We start from the raw sequence: 24,564 nt of genomic DNA, 5'->3' as shown, positions 1-24,564 counted from the left end.
ACTTTGAGATTTATGCTGACTGAGGTGTTGCCTGACTGATCACCAGGTTGACCATTAAAATCAATGGATATTAACGCATCAGATGCTTAATGCGTTCGTCCAAATAATCTTCTCTCAGATATTTAAACGGAAACGGATAATCAACTTTAAATGTTCAAGATTTCCATTGGGGGAAAAATTCATTTGGTTGTGGCTCCCGTTAGCGCCTTAAGAGGGCGCTAATGGGACGCATCTAGCGCCCGGGCGCGGCACTGCCCACGCCTCCCGCAAAATTCAGCGGGCGCTTCCTGGTGGCGCTAACCAGTACCGCCCTGCCGCGCTGTGCTGCTGGCGATGACGTCATTGGTGTGCGCAGCACCCCGCTTACGCCCCCGCCATGAACTTCGGGTGCGCCCCCTGACTTACCGCTTGAAGCTAAGTCCAATGGGGTCAGGGGACGTACCTGCGGCCGGGGAGGCGCAATTTAAAGGTGAGGTGCGGGGCGGCCATTTTTGTTGCTGGCTGCCTGCCAGCACCTTCCTGCGCTCCCAACCCAGACCTCCTGAAACGCCCCCCCCTGAAATGCGCTCCAAGAACCCGGCACTTCTCTTGAGTGCCGGGCTCTTTTGCCTGCACTCCCGATCCCCGGGGACCCAGCTGATCCCCGGGGGCTCAGCTGGGCCCCGGGTCACGCTGCACAATGCCCCTCCCCTTAAAGAAGGGGAGGAAGGCCTGCAAAACTGCGGCGCGACGTGCCACAGCGTGTGGCGCTGCGGCACATAACGCCGCAATATTGACACACAGTGCCCCAAGAGGGATGCGGGGTGCTTCCAGAAGCGCCCTACTTCCATCTTGGGGCGCAACCACTCAATTTCCGGTGCGGGGATGCTAATTTTTCCAGGGCGGCACTTTTAGCACCCCGGCGAAGTTAGCGGCCCAATTGAGCCGCTACTCAATTTTTAGCCCTTTAAACTGTTCCCGTTGGCAGAAGAGTCGAGAACCAGAGGACACAGATTTAAGTGATTGGCAGAACAGCCAAAGGCGACATGTTAGGATGTGGAATGCACTGATTGAAAGGGTGGTGGAGGCAAATTGAACCATGGCTTTCAAAAGGGAATTTGATAATTACTTGAAGGAAAAAAAAATACAAGGCTATGGGGAAAGGGCAGGAGAGTGGGACGAGCAGAAGTGCTCTTGCAGGGAGCCGACACGGGCTCGAGGGGCCAAAAGACCTCCTTCTGTGTGGTGACCATTCTATTCTAAATTGCAGCCATCTTTGATGAAGGATAAAAAGGAGAAAGGTTCTGTTGTTTGCTTCTTCTGACAGCTAATTCAATAAAGCCCATAATATCTGATTTTTCCATTGTCCCCGAAATATGGTCAGTGAGCCTTCATGTCAAGTGTTTGAACCTCAGTGATGTGCCAATATTGGCCTTGCTCCACATAAAAGAATTGTGACACTTTGAACATCCTCACAATTATTAAACACTAGAATCAGCGACTCGATGGGTTATGCTTCCCACAGGATCATGGTTGAACAGTGAATCTTGCAGAGTAATGCAATTTGGTGAGATGAGAGACTGAGCGATCCTCCCTGTGCCTTTAACATCGAAGCAGGCATGGCGAAGATAAATCGGAAAGCACTGATTAAAGTTGAACATTCCTTTTTTTGTTCATTCATGGGTTGTGGGTGTCGCTGACAGGGCCAGCATTTACTGGCCATCCTGGACTGAGAAGGTGGTGGCGAGCCGCCTTCTTGAAAAGCTGCAGTCCAGGATACTTCTTTGATGCGGTTTGGTACAAATGAGTGGCTTGCTAGGCCATACTCAGAGAAGCACGTGAGATTCAACCATGATTTTGTTGGTCTGGAGTCACATATAGGCCAGACCAGGAAAGGACGGCAGATTTCCTTTACTAAAGGACATTAGTGAAACAGATGCTTTTTTTTACAACTATCCGGTAGTTTCATAGAAATATAGAAGATAGGAGCAGGCGTTGGCCATTCTGCCCTCCAGCCTGCTCCGCAATTCAATGCGATCATGGCTGATCATCCAAATTCAGTACCCTGTCCCTGCCTTCTCCCCATATCCCTTCATCACTTTAGCCTTAAGAAACATATCCAACCCCTTCTTGAATATGTTTAATGAATTGACCTCTACTGCCTTCTGTGGTAGAGAATTCCACAGGTTCACCACTCTGGGTGAAGAAATTCTTTCTCGTTTCTGTCCTAAATGGCTTGCCCCTTATCCTTAGACTGTGACCCCTGCTTCTGAACTCCCCGTCCATCAGGAACATCCTTCCTGCATCTAGTCTGTCCAGTCCTGTCAGAATTTTATAAGTTTCAATGCGATCCCCTCTCATTCTTCTAAACTCCAGCGAGTATAAGCCCAATCGACCCAATCTCTCCTCATACATCATTCCTGCCATCCCAGGTATCAGACTGATGAATCTTCGCTGAACTCCTTCCATGGCAAGAACATCCTTCCTCAGATAAGGCGACCAAAGCTGCGCACAATACTCAAGGTGTGGTCTCACCAAGGCCCTGTACAACTGCAGCAAGACATCCTTGTTCCTGTACTCGAACCCTCTCACTACGAAGGCCAACTTACCATTTGCCTTCTTAACCGCCTGCTGCACCTGCATGCTTACCTTCTGCGACTGGTGCACAAGGTCACCCAGGTCTCGTTGCACTTCCCCTTCTCCCAATCTGTTGCCATTCAGATAAAAAGCTGCCTTTCATGGTCATCATTACTGCTACTAGTTCTTTATTCAGATTTATTGAATTAACATTCCCCAGCTGCCATGGTGGGATTTGAACTCTCAGTCTACTGGCCCTGGATAACTAGTCCAGTAACATAACCACTATGCTTCCATACCCTAAATGTGACAGTTGAAATCATCAGTGTACTAAACGCTGCAAATTCAAATATCTGTCTGGGCAATATCCATCTGTTTCTCGCCTGCCTTTGCTTTGCAAACTAATGTGAGGATCCAGATGAAACCCACTTTAATAACAGCATATTATGTGGAGTTTTTTTTTAAAAGGCAAGGGTGCAAATGATGAAAATATTATTGTGTTTGCTATGGTTTCCTAATTTACTTGCGAAACTACTTGCTGACGATTACGAAACTTCTTTGTTCGTTTATCGTTATGTTGCAGATGTTTACCCTCAGTTGGTTCACATGGAGAACTAGCAATGTTTTTCTCATTTGTGAATATGATGTTTAGGGTCTTGGAGTGGTTCAGTTTATATTCTTGATAGGTAATACATTTGTTGTTATGAAACAAAGAAAAACTTGCATTCCTATAACGCCTTTCACGATCATGTCCAAAAGTGCTTCATCATCAATGTAGGAAACGCGTCAGCCAATTTGCGCACAGGAAACTCCCACAAACAGAAATGTGACAATGACCTGATAATCTGAAATTTTTTTAGTGATGTTGATTGAGGGATAAATATTGGCCCCAGTACACCGGGGATAACACCCCTGCTCTTCTTCGAAATAGTGCCTTGGGATCATTTAAATCCGCGCGACAGAGCAGACGGGGCATCGGTTTAATGTCTCATCCGAAAGACGGCACCCTCGACATGGCAGCAGGGGAGTGAGCAGATGAGTTTATGTGCACAAATAAGCATATCGTGTCCCCCAATAATATTTTTGATGTTCACATGAGGTAGTGGGACAGCAGGGATATGTGTTCATCATTGTAGATGGTGAGCGGAAACACATTGATGGCAGCCTTGCGCAATCCTGGCTCTCACCACAACAACTGTGGATGAGCAGGTCTTGGGTGAGTTATGCAGAGAGTACTAAGTTCTAAACAGTGCTCCGAGCCAGTTATTGTTCCGGCTTAATAAGGGTGCAAAGTCTAGGGGGTAGAAATAATCTTTGCTGGTCGTGTAATTAAACATATCCAGTAAAAGTTTTGGGCATAGAAATTGACTATCGCCCCATTTGGGGTGCCAGCCTCGCCAGGGCGCTAAAAGTAGCGCCCCAGAAGCCTCGCGGCCGCCTGCCAGAAATTCAGTTGTTGCGCCCCAGAGGGAAGCGCGACGCTGCTGGAGGCGCCCCGCATCCCTCTTGGGGCGCTGCAGCTGAATATCGCTGTGGCACGTCGCACTGCAGTACTGCAGGCCTTCCTCCCCTTCTTGAAAGGGAGGGGCTTTGTGCAGCGCGATCTGAGGCCCAGCTGGACCCCCGAGGATCGCGAGTGCCGGCAAAAGAGCCCGGCACCGAGGAGAAGTGCTGGGCTCTTGGAACGCAGTCAGCAATCCGCAGGGGCTGGGGGGCTCAGGAGGCCGGGGACAGCAGCACGGAGAGGTGCTGGCAGGCGGCCAGCAACAAAAATGGCAGCCCTCCGCACCTCTCTTTCAATTAGCGCCTCTACCGCCGCAGGTAGGCCCCCCTGAACTGTTCGCACATAGCGTCCGGCGTTAAAGCAGGTGGCGCATCTAAATATCGGGATCGGGGCGTCAGCTGGGCGCTGTGCACACCGATGACGTCATCAGTAGTGGCGCCACGCTAACGGCTAGTGCCACCATTAGCGTCCCGCTGAATTTAGCGGGAGGCACGGCCAGTGGCTTACGACCCACATCGCGCCCTCTTAAGGCGCTAATGGGTGGCGCAGCCCACGGACTTTCTAGGCCTTGCTATTTTCCGCAGACACGGCAGCAATGCATTTTCAGGGTTTTGTTTTCCGCTCCATCCCTTATATGCTCATTAGGATTTTGACCTACAGCCATGCATCATAACTTTATTAATTGGAGAGTAAAGAGCAACTTGAGTTCAGAATGATTTAAAATAACCAAAAATATACTAGTTTTGGTCAAATAAAGACTTGCACTTGCATAGCGCCTTTCATGACTTCTGGACGTACTAAAGCGCTTTACAGCAAATTAAGTACTTTTGCAGTGTATCCACTGTTATAATGTAGGAAACGCGGCAGCCAATTTGCGCACAGCAAGCTCCCACAAAGAGAATTTTTTTCCACTCATTTATCATTTAAAAACTTTTAAAACAGTTAAGTTTATTTTACAGGCCCATAAAAAACTAATTATTTTTCGCAAAAGATAAAATTTTTGTTTAAAATATTTAATTTATTGTCATTTCAACCCATTTTAAAAATGTGATTTAAAAAAGAATGTATTTAATGTTTTACTGTGTTTTGGGGGTGATCGCCATTCATTTATTTAAAGATCTATCTGTCAAGTGTATGAAGGGAGAGTTCCTTCTCCTATTGGCTCCCCATGGCCCAAGTTATCCCAGGGACGTTTGCGAACCGCATGCGCCTCTGAGCTACGTGGACCCTGCACATTTCGAGTTTGGAGAGGCCCAGGAATGGAAGTGTACGCACCTTGGGAGCCCTCAGGTAAGTCTGTAGATTTTTTCCAAATCGGAGGCCTCCGCATGCAGGAAGCTTCCAATCGGAAAATACAGCCCAATTCTCTCTTTGACTGGATTTCCATTTTAATTACAAATATCAATCAAACCCACCATATACCTGTGGGCTCTTGCAGTCGGATGCTTTACTTTACATTTTTACTGTTTGCTTCAGTTAAATTTGGTATTGCTCGCGCATTTTTTGGCCGTTAACATATTTAAGCCTTTCAAATGAGATGAGTTTTGCCATCTCTGCTGAACCAGGCAGACCATCTGAAGTGTGTTACTGAGTCCTTGTTTGCATTACAGATGACACAAAGCTGGGTGGGCGTGTGTGCTGTGAGGAGGATGCCGAGAAATTACAGGATGATTTGGACAGGTTGGGTGATTGGGCAGAAGCATGGCAGATGCAATATAACGTGGATAAATGTGAGGTTATCCACTTTGGTGGCAAAAACAGGAAAACAGATTATTATCTGAATGGCAATAGATTGGGAGAAGTGGAAGTGCAACGAGACCTGGGTGTCCTTGTGCACCCATCGCTGAAGGTAAGCATGCAGGTGCAGCAGGCGGTTAAGAAGGCAAATGGTATGTTAGCCTTCGTAGTGAGAGGGTTTGAGTACAGGAACAAGGATGTCTTGCTGCAGTTGTACAGGGCCTTGGTGAGACCACATCTAGAGTGTTTTGTGCAGTTTTTGTCGCCTTATCTGAGGAAGGATGTTCTTGCCATGGGAGGAGTTCAGTGAAGATTCACCAGGCTGATACCTGGGATGGCAGGAATGACGTATGAGGAGAGATTGGGTCGATTGGGCTTGTACTCGCTGGAGTTTAGATGAATGAGTAGGGATCTCATTGAAACTTTTAAAATTTTGACAGGACTGGACAGACTAGATGCAGGAAGGATGTTCCCGATGGTCGGGGAGTCCCGAACCAGGGGGGCCAGTCTAAGGATAAGGGGTAGACCATTTAGGTCAGAAATGAGGAGGAATTTCTTCACCCAGAGAGTGGTGAACCTGTGGAATTCTCTACCACAAAAGACAGTAGAGGCCAATACATTAAATATATTCAAGAAGGAGTTGGATATATTTCTTAAGGCTAAAGGGATCAAGGGGTATGGGGAGAAAGCAGGGACCGGGTACTGAATTTGGATGATCAGCCATGATCGCATTGAATGGCGGAGGAGGCTTGGGGGCCGAATGGCCTACTCCTGCTCCTATCTTCTATGTTTCTACATTTCTATTAATACAAGTACTGAGTTATTCATTATAGGTTTATAATTTGAACGTGCAAATGTACAATGGTGGATGTGCACAGCGTGTCCACCTATCGTGGTATCAGAAAGAGGTGGCATTTCCTTCATCTATCTTTTTAAACATTAGCCCGAGCTTCTGCAACCTTTGAAGATGTGAGTGTAGCAATGCTTTCATTAGTTGTTGCATATAAGCCTACTGATGTATGAATGTTCTTTTAGATGTATTCCCTGAGCTGTATATTTTTTACAGGGCTTCACATGGGAAAAAAACAGCTTCCCCGCACTTTTGTGTTGCAGTTTCCTTTCCTTCGCGCTTGGTCCTGCAACCTCGCCCTTCGCTAAAAACATTCATTTCATCCTCTTTCGTTCTCTCTAATTATCCTTCATCCCTCTGCACCCCTCCTCTGCCCCTTGTTCTCCCCTCTCTCCAACTCCTTGCTTATTCCTCTCCCCTTGCACTCACCCCCCTACCACACCCACGACTCCTAGAAACCCATCTTCACCCTCCCTCTATCCTTATCCTCTCACATTGCTCCCCTCCCTTACTTATCTAGCTACCATCCTCCTCTCCCACCAGCAATCAGTGCTCCGCCTCCACCTTCATTCGCTGTCCCTTTCTCCTCTCCCTTTTCCCTCTTCATTTCACACCATCCTACGCTCCTCCAGTTCATGCCACTTCCTTCAATGCCTCTCCTCTTCACATCTAAGTTATTTGCTTCAACCGCCTCCTGTTGTAGCGAGACATACATTCTATCCATTTTTGAGTAAAGGAATGTCCCCTTGTTTCGCTATTGGATGTATTACTCCACATTCTTGGCCTGAACACTTCCCTTTGCAACTGGACCCTGGACATCCTAACTAACAGACCCCAGTCTGTCAAATTAGGTAACCACACCTCCCCCACCGACCCTGAACACGGGGGCTCCACAAGGATGTGTGCTGAGCCCCTCCTCTACTCCCTCTTCACCCACGACTGTGTGGCTGTTCATGGTTCCAACACCATCATCAAGTTTGCGGATGATACCACGGTGGTAGGCCAGATCACCAACAAGGATGAGTCAGCCTACAGGGAGGAGATCCAGCATCTCTTGAAGTGGTGCGCCGATAACGACCTGGCCCTTAACATCAAGAAAACCAAGGAAATCATTGTGGACTTCAGGAAGTCAAAAGGTGGAAGTCACACCACCGTCCACATCCATGGGGCTGTGGTGGAAAGGGTGGACAGCTTTAAGTTCTTCGGAGTCCACATCATGGAAGACCTCTCCTGGTCCCTCCGTAACTCCTCTTTGGTAAAGAAGGCCCAGCAGCGCCTATATTTCCTAAGGAGGCTGAAGGGATGTAACCTGTCACCCCTCATCCTCTCTAACTTTTACCGCTGCACAATAGAGAGGATCCTGACGAACTGTATCACAGTGTGGTATTGCAGCTGTAGCTCCTAAGATCGGAAAGCCCTGCAGCGGGTAGTCAAAACTGCCCAACGCACTACCGGCACCCGGCTGCCGACCATAGAGAACATCTATCAGAAACGCTGTTTACGGAGGTCACTGACCATCATCAAAGACCCTACCCACCCCAGCCACAGTTTGTTCACCCCGCTGCCATCTGGGAGACGCTACAGATGCATTCGCACCCGAACGACCAGATTTAGGAACAGCTTCTTTCCCAGGGCTGTCATCCTACTGAACTCTACAAATAAACTCTAAAGCCTGCTCATCTGCCAATGCACTTTGTTATGTTTATGTTTATGTATTACAAGCCAAATGAATGTCGAATGTTAAATGTCTTAATCTAAATGTACACTCTCGGGAGCCGCTAGACTACATTTCGTTGTACTGCACTTGTGCACTAACAATGACAATAAAGTTGATTATTATTATTATTGTTATTATTATAATCTATTTTGTTTTTGATCTCCCGCAAGTGGAAACCTAATTTCACATTTACCCTGGACAAATGATTCATAATTATAATGACCTCGATCTGATCACCTTTAAAACTTCTCTGTTCCAAAGAAAAGAGTCTAAAGCTGTTCAATCTTTCCCGAATGCTGTAATCTCATTTATGTTACCATCTTGTAAATATTTTGATCATTTTTTCCACTAATTCTGTGGCCTTATCATAATGTGGAGGTCTGATCTGTGCGGCGTGAACAAGGTCCTATAAAGGTTCAACATAACTTCACTAATTTGGAACACTATTCCCCTGAAATAAATCCCAGTGCTCTTTTAGCAGTTTTAATTATTTTGCTGATCTGTGATGCTGCATTTAATTATATGTTCACCTTTAGCACTAGTTCATTGTACTCTTCGCCACATTCAAGTTCTTATATTACACGGAATAGGTGACATTTCTATCAATGCATCACATCACATTTATTTATATTAAAGTGAATTTGACACTTATCTTCCAAGTCTACAATTTTTCTAGACTGTATTATGTTAATACAATACTGACGTCATCTTATTGTATTTGCATATTTAATTAAATCTGACATTGCAAAAACAAAAAGAAACTTTCAAGACAACAAAAAGTTTACTCGCTACATTATTCATGTTACAGATTTGATAAACTGTTTCCTTCACTTATTGAAAACTATATGCAGCCAGTGAGGTATTTAAGAGGAAGATATTTTGAACACCCGTAGATAGTTAACACACCATTTCACAAATCTCTCATCTCCGAAAATGAGCCACTGCATTATTCCAAAAAATGCAGCAAGTAATTCAGTTAATCCGAAGTACATTGTGCCCTCTCAGAGCAATAATGCATTTTGCTAAATCTCTCCCTGTCTCTCTCTCTCTCTCTCATATCTTAATTAATCCTTGAATGACTACATTGTTGAAAATGTATTATCATTGATATCCAGTATTGATTAACAGGCACGTTCTCTGAGCAACAGATTAATTTTGTTGTCTGTAATTGATTAGAGGGGATATGACTGATTCGATCATTTAAAACGGTATATAGCTTATTTTCCCAGGAAATAGACTACTGATGGCCGAATCCTTAAAATGTTCTCAGTCCCGAGGGCACTTCTACAAATGTATATCCTTCCTAAGGGCAGCACGGTGGCATAGTGGTTAGCACTGTTGCCTCACAGCGCCAGGGACCCGGGTTCAAATCCGGCCTCGGGTGACTGACTGTGCGGAGTTTGCACATTCTCCCCGTGTTTGCATGGGTTTCCTCCGGGTGCTCCGGTTTCCTCCCACAGTCCAAAGATGTGCAGGTTAGGTTGATTGGCCATGATAAAAATTGACCCTTAGTGTTAGGGGGGATTAAATACGTGGGGTTACGGGGATAGGGCTTGGGTGGGTTGCCTGTCGGTGTAGGGACCGGGTGCTAGGGTTTGGATGATCAGCCATGATCTCGTTGAATGGCGGAGCAGGCTCGAAGGGCCGAATGGCCTACTCCTGCTCCTATCTTCTATGTTTCTATGTTACATCTAATAAATAGGCATTTTCAAGCGTAAATATTGTTTATTGTTCCAGCTTCATGCAAATCGAAATTAAAACATTGCTTTCAAGCTTTTTTAATCAACTGCTTCGCATCGTAAATGTCACATATGATAAGATATGCCCACAGCATTAGAACAAAAGGAATAGGAGCAGGTGTAGGACATTTGGCCCTTCGAGCCTGCTCTGTCATTCAATAAAAGCATGGCTGATCTTTTACCTTACCTCCACTTCCCTGCACTATCCCCATATCACTTGATTACCTTAATATTCAACAATCTATCGATCTCTGTCTTGAATATACTCAAAGACTGAACCTCCACAGCCGTCAGGTTTAGCGAATTCCAAAGATTCACCACTCCCTGAGTGAAGAAATGTCTCCTCATCTCAGTCCTGAATGGCCGACCCCTTATTCTGAGACTGTGACCCCTGGTTGTAGACTCGCCAGCCAGGGGAAACCTCCTCCCTGCATCAACCATGTCAAGTCCTGTAAGAAATGTGTATGCTTCAATGAGTTCACCTTTCATTTTTTCTAAACTCTAGATAATATAGGACGAATCTACTCAATCTCTCCTCATAGGACAATCCTCCCATCCCTGGAAACAGCCTGGTGAAACTCCGTTGCACCCCCTCTAAGGGAAGTATATCCGTCCTCCTGGAAGGAGACCAGCACTGTACAGAATGCTCCAGGTGTGTTCTCACCGGGGCCCTATATAATTGCAGTAAGACGTCTTTACTTTTATACTCAAATCCTCTTGTAATAAAGGCCCTCATACAATTAGCTTTCCTAATTGCTTGCTGTACCTGCATGTTGACTTGCAGTAATTATTGTACAAGGACACCCACATTTCCCAATCTCGCGCCATTTAAAAAATACTCTGCTTTTCTATTTTTCCTACCAAAAGGAATAACTTCACAAATTTCCACGTTATATTGCATTTGCCATATTCCTGCCAACTCATTCGCCTGTGTATATCCCCTTGGTGCCTCCATACATCATCCTCACATCATCCATTCCATGTTATGATTGAAGCAATTAGTATAAAACATGTTGCTACATGTAACAGCTTGCATGTGAAAAGCATGCAATCCTTTATACCTACTAAAAAACAACATGCTGAGCTAAAAAATAATGAGGCAATATAGTTGTAGATTTTTGTGTTTACCACTAGGGCATTAAGCATGTTCTGGGCAAAGCAGAAAATTGAAAATCCAGCGGGGTGAATCGCCTGTAATAGAAACCACCTCATTTTCTATTTTGATATTAATGGAAAGGAACTCTGGCCAGTTCTGTCGGAGTTGTGCATAATATTCTGCCGGAATTTCGAGCCTGCCGTTCGCCCCGGTCATGCTTAATCTCCAAGCATTAATTACGAAAATCGCGACCCTACTCCCACCATCCATCCCGAGAAAGCAGTTGTCTCCACAGGTCTTGGTGAGTAACATATATCAATGCTGCTGAGAACTTTTATTTCTTTTTCACTTCGGCATACACAATGCTTTCTGCAGCAGTGGCCAAGGCAGCTTCTTTCTGATTCAGAGCTTCCATATTCAAAGTAGCATAGGTGAGTTCCTGGTGGTCGCTCTCTGGTACATCAACAGACGCTCCCTGTGAAGAATAACATGAAAAAATGGCAGAAGTAGATAATGTACAGATAATGTGTTTCTTTCCTCCTCTCCAACTCTCGTCGCCTCTCCATATCAATCTTTTTCTCTCTGTCTCACTTCCTCTGCCTCGCTCTCTCTCTCTCTCTCTCTCAGCTATCTTACTCTCCATCTGGCTCTCTGCCTTTGACTGTCTATCATTCTCTGTGTCGCTGTGTCTCACTGCAGTTTCTCTCTCTCTTTCTCTCACTCTCTGTTTCTGTGTCTGTCTCTCTTGGAGTCTGTCTGTCTGTCCCTTTTGTTTCTCACACCTCTGACTCTCGTTCGTTCGTCTGTCTGTTCATTCTGTCTTTCTGTTCATATTGTCTGGTCAGTCTGTCTGTCTGTCTGTTCGTTCTGTCTGTCTGTCTGTCTGTTTATCTGTCTGTCTGTCTGTGTGTCTGTCTTTCTGTCTGTCTGTGTTTCTGTCTGTCTATCATTCTGTCTGTCTGTCGTTCTGTCTGTCTGTCGTTCTGTCTGTCTGTCGTTCTCTGTCTCTCGTTCTCTTTCTGTCGTTCTCTGTCGTTCTGTCTGTCATTCATTCTGCCTGTCGTTCTGCCTGTCGTTCTGCCTCTCTGTCTACCTATATATATTTCTATCTATATATCTATCTGTCTGTCTGTCTGTCTATCTATCTATAAATGTATCGATCTCTATCTCTGTGTCCATCTGTTCTTCTCTCGGTCTTGTCTTTCTCTCTCCTTCTCTCTCACTCACTCTCTATCTCGTTCTTTCACTCTCGCACTCTCCCTCGCTCACTATTCTTTAAGTTTCCGACTCTCTCTACAGGAGCCAGCTTATCGGTGTTTGCAAAGCAAGAGGCGTAATGATTGGTATTTGAGAAAAATTGAACTTACGTTTTTGTCAGGATCTAAAGGAAGATTCGCAGTCTCATCTGAAAAGAAGGACATTTATTTTGTGAAGTCTCTGCCTGTTTTTCCAGTGAGTTTCAAAGGGCTAGAATGCCAACTGGCTGCTCGGGCAGACAACTGCCGTTGCCATGCTTTATAGCAAATGCCTAGTTACTAAATTCCTTTAAAATCAGTTGATGGGCAGTTCATCCCCGCACTGAAAATCTTCCCCGATATTAAAAAATGTCCTCACTAATCACTCATTACCACAAATTTAGCGCAAAATTAAAATCATGTTTAGATATTTGTCTTTACCTAATGGGTAATAACAATCACAAGGCCACATTTCAGAAAGCAAAATATCACAACAAGTATAACATGGCACTTCATTTCAAAGGAAGGGAAATCTGGCGGGTTAGGTTACAAGCAGGGATCAGTGTTGGGGCCTCAGCTATTTACAATCTATATTAATGGGCGAGATGAAGGGACCAAGAGAAAACAGGGAGGGGGAGAAGTATGTTTCTGGAGGTACTCACAACTATGAAATTAATTAATTCAGATGAAGTCCGTGGTCAGGGACAGGATGGTGTGACTATAAGTGAGGCAGGTACGGGGATCCAGGAGGTAGTGTTGAAGGAGCCGCAGCCCTTGCTCTTGTCAAACAGGTTCGAGGTACTTATTCCCTGTGAGGGATGAAACGGGGACTGCAGGGAGGATGAGCAACCTGGCCACAGCACCGTGGAACAGGGGGCCATTCAAGTGAGGGGAGTAACAAGAAATGTTGTAGTGGTAGGGGATAGTATCATTAGGGGGATAGATAGGGTTCTCTGCAGTCGAGGGCGGGAGTCCCGAAGGCTGTGTTGCCTGCCCGGTGCCAGGGTTAAGGACATCTCTTCTGGGCTGGAAAGAAACTTGGAGTGGGAGGGGGAGGATCCAGTTGTCGTGGTCCATGTTGGTACAAACGACGTAGATAGGCAAGGAAGAAGGTTCTGTTAAAGGAGTATGAGCAGCTAGGGGTCAAATTAAAAAACAGGACCTCAAGGGTAATAATCTCTGTATTATTAACTGAGCCAAGAGCGAATTTGGCTAGGAAAAATAAAATTAGAGAGTTAAATGTGTGGCTCAACGACTGGTGTGGGAAAAATGGGTTTTGCTTCTTGGGACACTGGCACCAGTACTGGGACAGGAGGGAGCTGTTCCATTGGGACGGACTTCACTTGGCCAGTGCTGGGACTAGAATCCTGGCGAAACATATAACTAGAGCTGTAGAGAGGGCTTTAAACTAATTAGTGGGGGGAAGATTTCTAGAGAGCAAATAATAAAAATGACAACGGAGAAGGCTATAGACTTAGGTAGCAGTGGGGGAATTAAAAACCAGAGCGTGTCAGAAAGGGACAGAAGGTATGGAGTAAAAGATACAGTAGTAAAAGGGGAAAAAGCAGGAACTAAGTGTCACAAAACGTATTTGAAATTTCTTTATCTGAATGCACGTAGCATTTGTAACAAAATGGACGAGTTAATGGCACAAATAACTACATATGGGTATGATCTGGTGGCCATTACAGAAACATGGCTGCAGGGTGACCATGACTGGGAATTAAACATACCAGGCTATTTAACAATCAGAAAGGACAGGCAAAAAGGAAGGGGAGGTGGGGTGGCTATGTTAATTAAGGATGGAATCACTGTAATACAGAGAAATGATATTGGGTCAAAGGATCAGGATAGTGCAACAGTTTGGGTGGAGATAAGGAATAATAAGGGGAAAAAACACTAGTGGGCTTGTCTATAGGCCTCCGAACAGTTGCAACTCTGTTGGACAGAGTATCAATCAGGAAATAGTTGAGGCTTATAATAAGGGAACAGATATAATTATGGGGGATTTTAACTATCATATTAACTGGACAAATCAAATTGGGCAGGACAGCCTTGAGGATGAGTTCATTGGGTGTATTAGGGATGGGTTTCTTGAGCAGTGTGTAACTGAACCGACCAGGGCGCAAGCAACCTTAGATTTGGTCCTGTGTAATGAGACAGGATTAATTAAAAATGTCCTAGTAAAGGATCCTCCATATTAAATTAGAGGGTGAGAAGGTTGGATCTCAAACAAGCATGCTGAGCTTGAATAAAGGAGACTATGCAGGTATGAGAGCGGAATTGATTAGAGTGGACTGCGAAAATAGATTAAAGGGTAAGACGGTACTTGATCAGTGGTGTACATTTAAGGAGTTATTTTAAAACTTCCAAAAAATATATATTCCACTGAGGAAAAAAGGGCGTAAAAGAAAAGATAGCCATCCCTGGCAAAGTAAGGTAATTAAGGATAGTATCCGACTAAAAATAAGGGCATATAAGTTAGCCAAATCTAGTGGGAGGATAGAAGATTGGGAAGTCTTTAAAAGACAACAAAAAATAACTAAAAGATTGATTAAGAAACGAAAGATAGATTATGAATGTAAATTAGCAAAAAATATAAAAACAGACAGCAAAAGTTTCTATAGTTATATAAAAAGTAAAAGGGTGGCTAAAGTCAATGTTGGACCCTGAGAGGATGAGACTGGGAAATTAATGGTGGGAAACATGGAGATGGCAAAAACACTGAACAAATATTTTGTATCAGTCTTTAAGGTCGAGGACACTAAGAATATCCCAACACTGGACAAACAGGGGGCTCTAGTGGGGGAGGAGCTAAATATGATTAAAATCACTAAGGAAGTGGTGCTCGGTAAAATAATGGGACTCAAGGCGGATAAATCCCCTGGACCTGATGGCTTACATTCTAGGGTCTTGAGGGAAGTGGCGGTAGGGATTGTGGATGCATTGGTAATAATTTTCCAAAACTCCCTGGACTCAGCAAAGGTCCTGGCAGATTGGAAAACTGCTAATGTAACACCCTTATTTAAAAAGGGTAGTAGGCAGAAGGCTGGAAACTATAGACCTGTTAGCCTAACATCTATGGTTGGTAAAATTTTAGAGTCCATTATTAAGGAGACAGTAATGAGATATTTGGATGAACATAATTTAATCGGACAAAGTCTGCATGTTTTTATGAAGGGGAAGTCATGTCTGACAAATTTGCTTGAGTTCTTTGAGGAAGTAACATACAGGGTGGATAAAGGGGAACCAGTGGACGTATTGTATTTAGACTTCCAAAAGGCATTTGACAAGGTGCCATACAAAAGATTATTGCTCAAGATTAAAAATCACGGGATTGGGGGTAATATTCTGGCATGGGTGGGGAATTGGCTATTTAACAGAAAGCAGAGAGTTGGGATAAATGATTCATTCTCAGACTGGCAATCAGTAACTAGTGGTGTTCTGCAGGGGTCCGTGCTGGGTCCCCAACACTTTACAATCTATATTAATGATTTGGAGGAGGGGGCCGAGTGTAACATATTAAAGTTTGCAGATGATACAAAGATGGGAGGGAAAGTAGTGAGTGAGGAGGAAATAAAAAACCTGCAAGGGGACATAGACAGGCTAAGTAAGTGGGCAGAGATTTGGCAGTTGGAATACAATACTGGAAAGTGTGAGGTTATGCACTTTGGCAGGACAAGTCATAGAGCAAGTTATTATCTTAATGGCAAGAAACTGGAAAGTACTGTAGTACAAAGGGATCTGGGAGTCCTGGTGCACGAAACTCAAAAAGTTAGTATGCAGGTGCAGCAACTGATCAAGAAGGCCAATGGAATGTTGGCTTTTATTGCTAGGGGGATAGAATATAAAAACAGGGAGGTATTGCTGCAGTTGTACAAGGTATTGGTGAGACCGCACCTGGAATACTGCATACAGTTTTGGTGTCCTTACTTAAGAAAAGACACACTTGCTCTCGAGTCAGTACAAAGAAGGCTCACTCGGTTAATCCCGGGGATGAGGGGGTGGACATATGAGGAGATGTTGAATAGATTTGGACTCTACTCATTGGAGTTCAGAAGAATGAGAGGAGATCTAATTGAAACATATAAGATTGTGAAGGGGCTTGATCGGGTGCATGCGGTGAGGAGGTTCCCAATGATGGGTGAAACTAGAACTAGGGGGCATAATCTTAGAATAAGGGGCTGCTCTTTCAAAACCATGATGAGGAGACACTTCTTCACTCAGAGGGTAGTAGGTCTATGGAATTTGCTGCCCGAGAAAGCTGTGGAAGCTACATCATTAAATAAATTTAAAACAGAAATAGACAGTTTCCTAGAAGTAAAGTGAATTAGGGGTTACGGGGAGCGGGCAGGAAATTGGACATGAGTCTAGGTTCGGAACGGTCATGGCCCTGTGGGTAGCGAAGCGGGCCCAGGGGCCGTGTAGCCTGGTCCTGCTCCTACTTCTTGTGTTCTAATTCTGTGTTAGATTTCTGGAGATGGTTCTATTCACAGGGATTAGTGGAGACATCGAACAGGCTTCCAGCTAGGTGTCCTTCAAGAGTAAATTGGGCCTGTTCCTGGCTGGGGTGGAGATCAACTTTTACAGAAGGTAAGTACTGTAGGAAATACAGGGACAGATTGATCTCCTGGACGAGTTTTGATCGCCTAGATGGGTCGGAGAGGAATTTCCCAGATTTTTTTCCCCAAATTGGCCATTGGGTTTTTTATCTGGTTCTTCGCCTCTCCCGGGAGCTCACATGGGTTCGGGTGCGATTGCGAGTGATAGTAGATTTGAGGTTAGGATCAGTTCAGCCATGATCTTATTCAATGATGGAGCAGGCTCGAGGGGCCGATTGGCCTACTCCTGCTCCTATTTCTTATGTTCTTATGTTCTTAAATGTATCCAAAATTGATCACAATACAATGCAAGGTGGGACAGTAAACTGTGAGGAGAACTAAAAGGGTCTGCAGAGGGATACAGATAGATTAAGTCAGTGGGCATTAAGGTGGTAGACCAACTATAATGTAGGGAAATGTGAGGTTATTTACATTGGTAGAAAGAATAGAAAAACAGAACATTTTATTAACGATGAGAAACTTTCAAATGTTGGTGTTCAGAAAGATTTGGGTGTCCACCTGCAAGGAACACAGAGAACTAGCATAAAGGTACAGCAAGCAATATGTAATGGAAAAGGCATGTCGGCCTTTATTGCAAGGTGGGTTGGAGTATAAGAGTAAGGACGCCTTGCTACAATTGTACAGAGCCTTGGTGAGACCACACCTGGAGTACTGTGCACAGTTTTGGTCTCCTTATCTGAGGAAGGATATACTTGCCTTGGAGGCGGTGCAACGAAGGTTCATTAGATTGATTACTGGGATGAGAGGGCTGTCCTATGATGAAGGATTGTTTAGAATGGGCCTATATTTCTGGAGTTTAGAAGAATGAGAGGTGATCTCATTGAAACATACAAGATTCTGAAGGGGATTGACAGGGTAGCTGCTGAGAGGATGTTTTGCCTGGCTGGAGTGTCTGGAACTAGGGGGCATAGTGTCAGGGTAAGGGGTCGGCCATTTAAGACAAAATACGGAGGAAATCTTCACTCTGAAGGTTTTGAATCTATGAATTCTCTACCCCAGAGGGCTGTGGATGCTCAGTCGTAGAGTATAATCAAGGCTGAAATAGATACATTTTTGGAATCAAGGCAATCAAGGGATATGGAGATCTGGCGGGAAAGTGGAGTTGAGGTCGATGATCAGCCATGATCTCATGGACAGGCGGAGAAGGCACGAGGGGCCGAATTGCCTAAACCCGCTCCTGTTTATTATGTTATTGTGTTCTTATGTAGGCATGCGTCCCTTCCATGGAGCTAGTACCTTTTCCACCCCGTTCAGATGGTGCCGGGTAGCCAGGCTCCAAAGAGCTAAATTTGACTCCACGACATTATTAATTGTTTCACATATTTGGGGGACAAATTTGTACATGGGTGTGATGCAATAAAGGCATTATCGCTCCTGTCATCTGTAATCCGCTCAAGTCCTCATTCAGTTCCATTAACTTGAATAGATTGGAATATCAGACGTGTCGTACAACTGTTCACATTCAAAGGCATTACCATCGCTGAATCCCCCACTATCAACATCCTGGGGGTCACCATTAACCGAAAACTTAACTGGACCAGCCACATAAATACTGTGGCAACAAGAGCAGGTCAGAGGCTAGATATTCTGCGGCGAGTGTCTCAACTCCTGGCTCCCCAAAGCCTTTCCACCATCGACAAGGCACAAGTCAGGAGTGTGATGGAATTCTCTCCACTTGCCTGGATGAGTGCAGCTCCAACAACACTCAAGGAGCTCGACACCATCCAAGACAAAGCAGACCCTTTGATTGGCACCCCATCCACCACCTTAAACATTCACTCCCTCCACCACCGGTGTACCATGGCTGCAGTGTGCACCGTCTCCAAGATGCATTGCAGCAACTCGTCAAGGCTTCTTCGGCAGCACCTCCCAAACACGCGACCTCTTCCACCTCGAAGGACAAGGGCAGCAGGCGCGCGGGAACACCACCACTTCCAAATTCCCCTCCAAGTCACACACCATCCTGACTTAGAAGTATATCGCCGATCATTCAACGTCTCTGGGTCAAAATCCTGGAACTCCCTCCCTAACAGCTCTGTGGGAGCACCTTCACCACACGGACTGCAGCGGTTCAAGAATGCGGCTCAGCCCCACCTTCTCAAGGGCAACTCGGGATGGGCAATAAATGCTGGCATTGCCAGCGATGCCCTGATCCCATAAACTAATTTTTAAAAATGTGAATCCGCCTGTTTGTTTCCAGGCCCGTGTCAAATTTCACCTGCATTGTATCTAATTCAATCGTATGCAGGGTATTATTTTGCATTTTTCATTCCATATTAGTTACACCAGTGCATTAATAACTAAAAGCCGATCCAGCTACAAATATTACAAATTAAGCCATTAAGATATCTGTCGCTGTTAGCGTCGCATAGAATCATATTGACCTGGATCTTACGGTCGGCAGCGTAACTACTCTGAACGCAATGCGCACTTAGCTCAATGTACCAAGCACTTCCTCCGAGCTTTACATGGACATTAGAAAAATTGCCTGAGCAAAATCTGAAAATGCTTCCCTTTCCGGCCGCATATAGCTTTTAGAAATTCTTGGAATTGACAGGCGGTATGTGTCATGCCCTGCGCCTGTTTGCATAAGCTGTTAAAATTGTAATGTTGCTGAGCAATTAGCCCTAATTTTTGGCCAGCAATTAGAATATCCCCATCGGTGCAAATCATCTGTCAAGTCGGAACGGAACAGAGAGCAATTTCGGGATGTTGTGCACGTGCATTCGCATGTGGAAATTCCGAACGTGCTGCACATTTCCATGGCAAATTCTGGCCCATTATATTTAACCTTATTCATTAAAGCAACACCGCACTTACACGTGTTATCAGCATCTTCGTGACTCGTAACTCCATCTGCAGAGGCTGCCCTTCTGTAACATACACAAACATGTTATATTATCCTAAATATAGCCCCAAATTAATGTTTAGTCTCTGCACCATTACCTAAGATGCAATGAACTTGAGTGATTAAAGTATAATTGCATAATTTGCATAAAACTATGAGTATCAAAATAAAGTGTGTCTCATGGTATTCTCACCTCTCAATATTTTGCCTTCTTAATTGTCCTGCAAGGTAACAATGGGAACATATAAATCACTATGTTAAATTTCGCAATAAAGTGACCCAAACTATCAACATTTCCACTGTTCAATATTAATACAAGTGAAGTAGATTAAATTGTTTAATATGCACCCTTCCCAGAAGAAATCAAGGAATGGAGACGTGCATACGCACAAAAGGTGCAAGAAAATATGGAATGAGAAAGAAAAAAACAGTTTCCTCTACTTGGTTACCTCAGCAACAACGCGAACTGCTTGCTGTTTTCGGTCTAGAAATTCGTCTCTTCCTACCCCAAAATATTGACAGCAAAGTCGGAAGCTATTACCACCTTAAATAGTATTGGGCCTAAATTTGCGGTTGGAAGTGTACCTCCGGAGTACGCCTCCGACCCGAAAAATAAATCCAAAAGTACCTGCCGGCTCTCAGGAAGGATATACTTGCCTTGGAGGTGGTGGATCGAAGGTTCACTAGATTGATTCCTGGGATGAGAGGGCTGTCCTATGGTGAGAGATTGTGTAGAATGGGCCTGTACTCTCTGGAGTTTAGAAGAATGAGAGGTGATCTCATTGAAACATTCAAGATACTGAGGGGGATTGACAGGGTAGATTCTGAGAGGTTGTTTCCCCTGGCTGGGGAGTCTAGAGCTAGGGGTCATAGTCTCAGGATAACGGGTTGGCCATTTAAGACTGAGATGAGGAGGAATTTCTTCACTCAGAGGGCGGTGAATCTTTGGAATTCTCTGCCCCAGAGGGCTGTGAATGCTGAGTCTTTGAGTATATTCAAGGCTGAGATCGATAGATTTTTGGACTCTCGTGGAAACAAGGGATATGGAGATTGGGCGGGAAAGTGGAGTAGAAGTCGATGATCAGCCATGATCTTATTGAATGGCGGAGAAGGCTCTAGGGGCCGTATGGCTTATTCATGCTCTTACTTATTATGTTCTTCTGTCACGGGCATCAGAGCCGTTGCGTCCTCGGGCCGCATAAAGGCCCACGGATCCCAGGTAGGCAGGTGGTTAGGAAGCGTTCCTCGATTCCCATGAGCCAGATCAGCACCCCATAATAGACTGATGAACAAGTTCAGGGAATGCGGGGTCAGGGGACAAGTAGCAGAATGGATTGCTTGCTCTCTTCAGGACAGAAAGCAGTGAGTAGGAGTAACGTGTAGCTACTCAGAATGGCAGGTGTGTCTAGAACGAGGGGTCACAGTCTCAGGGTATGTGGTAGGACATTTAAGACTGAGATGAGGAGAAATTTCTTCACTCAGAGGGTGGTGAACCTGTGGAATTCTCTACCACAGAAGGCTGTGGAGGGCAAGTCACTGAATCTATTTAAGAAGGAGATAGATCGATTTCTAGACACAAAAGGCATCAAGGGGTATGGGGAGAGAATGGGAATATGGTATTGAGATAGAGGATTAGCTATGATCATATTGAATGGCGGAGAAGGCCCGAAAGTCTGAATGGCCTACTCCATGTTACTATGTTTCTATAGTGGCTGTGGGGTCTTTTCCATCCACCTGAGTGGGCAGACGGGGCCTCGGTTTAATGTCTCATCTGAAAGACGGCACCTCCGACAGTGCAGCACTCCCTCAGTACTACAGTGAGGACTGTCAGCCTAGATTTTTGTGCTCAATTATCTGGAGTGGGACTTGAACCCACAACCTACGGACTCAGGCGAACTGGACCACAGATGACACTATCAAGGGTAAAGAGTAGCTATTCACAGTGGCAGAAGGTGGGTAGTGGTGTTCCACAAGGATCAGTGCTGGGACCACTGCTGTTCACAATTTACATTAACGATTAAGACTTTGGAATCAAAAACACTATTTCTAAGTTTGTGGATGACACCAAATTGGGGGGGATAGTCAATACTGAGGAGGACTGCAACAAATTACAGGAGAACGTCAGTAAATTCGGAGAATGGGCATATAATTGGCACATGAAGTTCAACACGGAAAAATATGATGTACTACATTTTGAGAGGGAGATTGGGGAGGTCACTGGTCACTTGGAGGATTCGAGTCTCGGTCGTGTAGAGGATTAAAGGGTCTCGGAGTACAAATTCACAAATCTGTAAAAGTTGCGACACAGGTTAGCAAGGCTATAAAAAAGCAAACCAGGCACTAGGGTTTATTTCTAGAGGGATAGAATTGAAAAGTAGGGAAGTTATGCTAAACCTGTATCGAACCTTGGTTAGACCGCACTTGGAGTATTGCGTACAGTTCTGGTAGCCATATTATAAAAAGGATATAGAGGCACTGGAGAGGGTGCGGAGAAGATTTACAAGGATGATACCAGAAATGTGAGGGCATACATATCAGGAAAGGATGAACAGTCTGGGTCTCTTTTCTCTTGAAAAAAGAAGGCTGAGGGGTGACCTAATAGAGGTCTTTAAAATTATGAAAGGTTTCGATAGAGTGGGTACAGGGAGAATGTTTCCACCTGTGGGGAAGAACATAACTAGAGGCCATCAATATAAGATAGTCACCAAGAAATCAAACAGGGAAGTCAGGAGAAACTTCTTTACCAAAAGAGTGGTGAGAATGACGAACTCGCTACCACAGGGAGTGGTTGAAGTGAATAGTATAGATGTATTTCAGGGAGGCTGGACAAGCATATGAGGGAGAAGGGAACAGAGGGATACGCTGATAGAGTTAGATGAGGAAAGACGGGAGGAGTCTCGAGTGGAGCATAAACACTCGCATGGGCTGAATGGCCTGTTACTTTGCCGTATATCCTATGTAATCCTACGTAAGCACATTAGAAGGGAGAATCCACATAAGCAAATGAAAAATCCCCAAATAAGTAATAATTTACAAAATTCTAATAAAATTAAATATTCTCATGTTCAAAATTAATTAAAAGCTCCAAATTAAGCATTTAAAATAAAAATTGAATTGTCTGAAAAATAATTTTAATTCAGGACAAAATTTAGATGAGTTAATTTTAAAGGTTTTTTATATTTTTATCATTTAGAAAATGTAATTTAACATCTATTTTAATCCTTACTCTGGTAAAAGCAGGGCCAGTGCCTGCTTTTACCAGGCGTCAGTGTTTTCCTGGGCACTCACTGAAGTAGATGAGTCATCTCAGGAGTAGTGACCAACAAATGACACGGTTTCAGGTCCAAATAGAAAGAGAAAAGGTTTATGCAAAGATGAGTGAGCGGATTGAGGCAAGGTGGAAAGACAAAGCTTGACAGACAGGACTGTAGATCAGCAATGGGATTTTGTTTTAAATTGCAAGGGTATGTAATAAATATCTACCATTTGGTAAAAAAGAGAGCAATTCTGGACCCCATTTGCGCACAGCTTCTTTTTAATCCCGAGATAGTCAAATCCAAAACTGCTCCAGCAATAGAGTTTTTTTTATAGCGCATGCGATGATCACCTCGACAGGTCGCAAATTCCGGTTTATCGTGCATGCGCAGCGTTATGCCGAAACCTGGAACTTGCGGGGCTATTCTGAGGGCTTCCTATGGTGTGTACACTGTGCATACGCCGTCATCGGCCCCGCAATATCCGGGCCAATATATTCTGGAGATCCGACTAGACAGAGAAGCCTTTCCAAAGCAAGCAGACAGAACTCTTCAACATTTGCCTTACCGTCACCTTTCACAATCTTAATGCTGGACTGAGGACTGCAGGCTGTTTGCAAGGCCTGACCAGCTTTTCAACGGTCTTAGTTCATGTGAAAATTCGTACTTTTTCCCCCCCATGAACACTCACTTCTCTTCGCGATCACGAACCAGGTCAGCACCACAACCAGTAAAACGATGAGCCCAGCAGCACATCCCAGGCCAATGTTCAGCAATAAACTGTTATCTGCACCTATACAGTGATAGAAAGATGGAAGATTGCTAAGGTTTCATCAGCACACAAGAACTGTCAGCACTTACGCCCAGCAGAATATCCGGTGCATAAAATGGCACGAGATGCTAATCTCTGCTTGACTGATGGCTTTGCATCAGTGACACATTCTACCCCACGCCTGAAATTAAATTAATTTGACGTGAGTATGATTATATTGGGGTGAAATTGAACATGGGCAGAAAATTCAAAGAAAACGTCAGTGTCGCACTGTTATCTTGTTTTACGCCCCGTTTGATTTCCAGTTACATTGCGCTCGAAATTCCACTCGGGCGGTGGCGCAGGATTGGCGATATCAGATCGGCCATCCATTATATGAAGCTGATGATATTCAATTCCATTGCAGACCGATACAGCCAATATGGCGCCCGTTCTGCGCCAATGCCCGAGCCAAATTTCTAAGCCCCATATCCTCACATCTCTCTGTATAGAGGGACTTTTCCTGCTGTCTCCCCTCTAATATTGTATTTACTACACTTCCTTATAGGCCCCTAACTATTGACACTAGTTTGCTTCTATCATGATTTTAAATTATCATAGAAGCCAACTTCCGTGCTTTCATAATTTAAAAAAC

General features: G+C 44.6%; 1 protein-coding gene across 1 annotated transcript in view; it reads right to left on the bottom strand.

The window, feature by feature from the left end:
* Positions 1-10,757: 10,757 nt before the first annotated feature.
* The window catches only part of LOC147085079 (immunoglobulin superfamily member 1-like), a 153,554-nt gene continuing 139,747 nt past the window's right edge, over positions 10,758-24,564 (bottom strand). Inside the window, exons 6-10 of the mRNA XM_085979424.1 lie at positions 23,850-23,951; positions 20,098-20,125; positions 19,877-19,929; positions 12,567-12,604; positions 10,758-11,674 (exon numbers count right to left, since the gene is read on the bottom strand). Of these exons, the coding sequence (XP_085835550.1) occupies positions 11,534-11,674; positions 12,567-12,604; positions 19,877-19,929; positions 20,098-20,125; positions 23,850-23,951 (362 nt within the window). The 3' untranslated portion in view covers positions 10,758-11,533. The remainder of the gene's footprint in view (positions 11,675-12,566; positions 12,605-19,876; positions 19,930-20,097; positions 20,126-23,849; positions 23,952-24,564) is intronic.

The sequence above is a fragment of the Somniosus microcephalus genome, unplaced genomic scaffold, assembly GCF_052327205.1.
Source record: "Somniosus microcephalus isolate GS21.2 unplaced genomic scaffold, FLI_Smic_1.0 unresolved_chr9, whole genome shotgun sequence".
In the NCBI taxonomy this organism is placed as follows: Eukaryota; Metazoa; Chordata; class Chondrichthyes; order Squaliformes; family Somniosidae; genus Somniosus; species Somniosus microcephalus.
The sequence above is the reverse complement of the archived record's forward strand: the minus strand, read 5'-3'. Positions and strand labels throughout refer to the sequence as shown.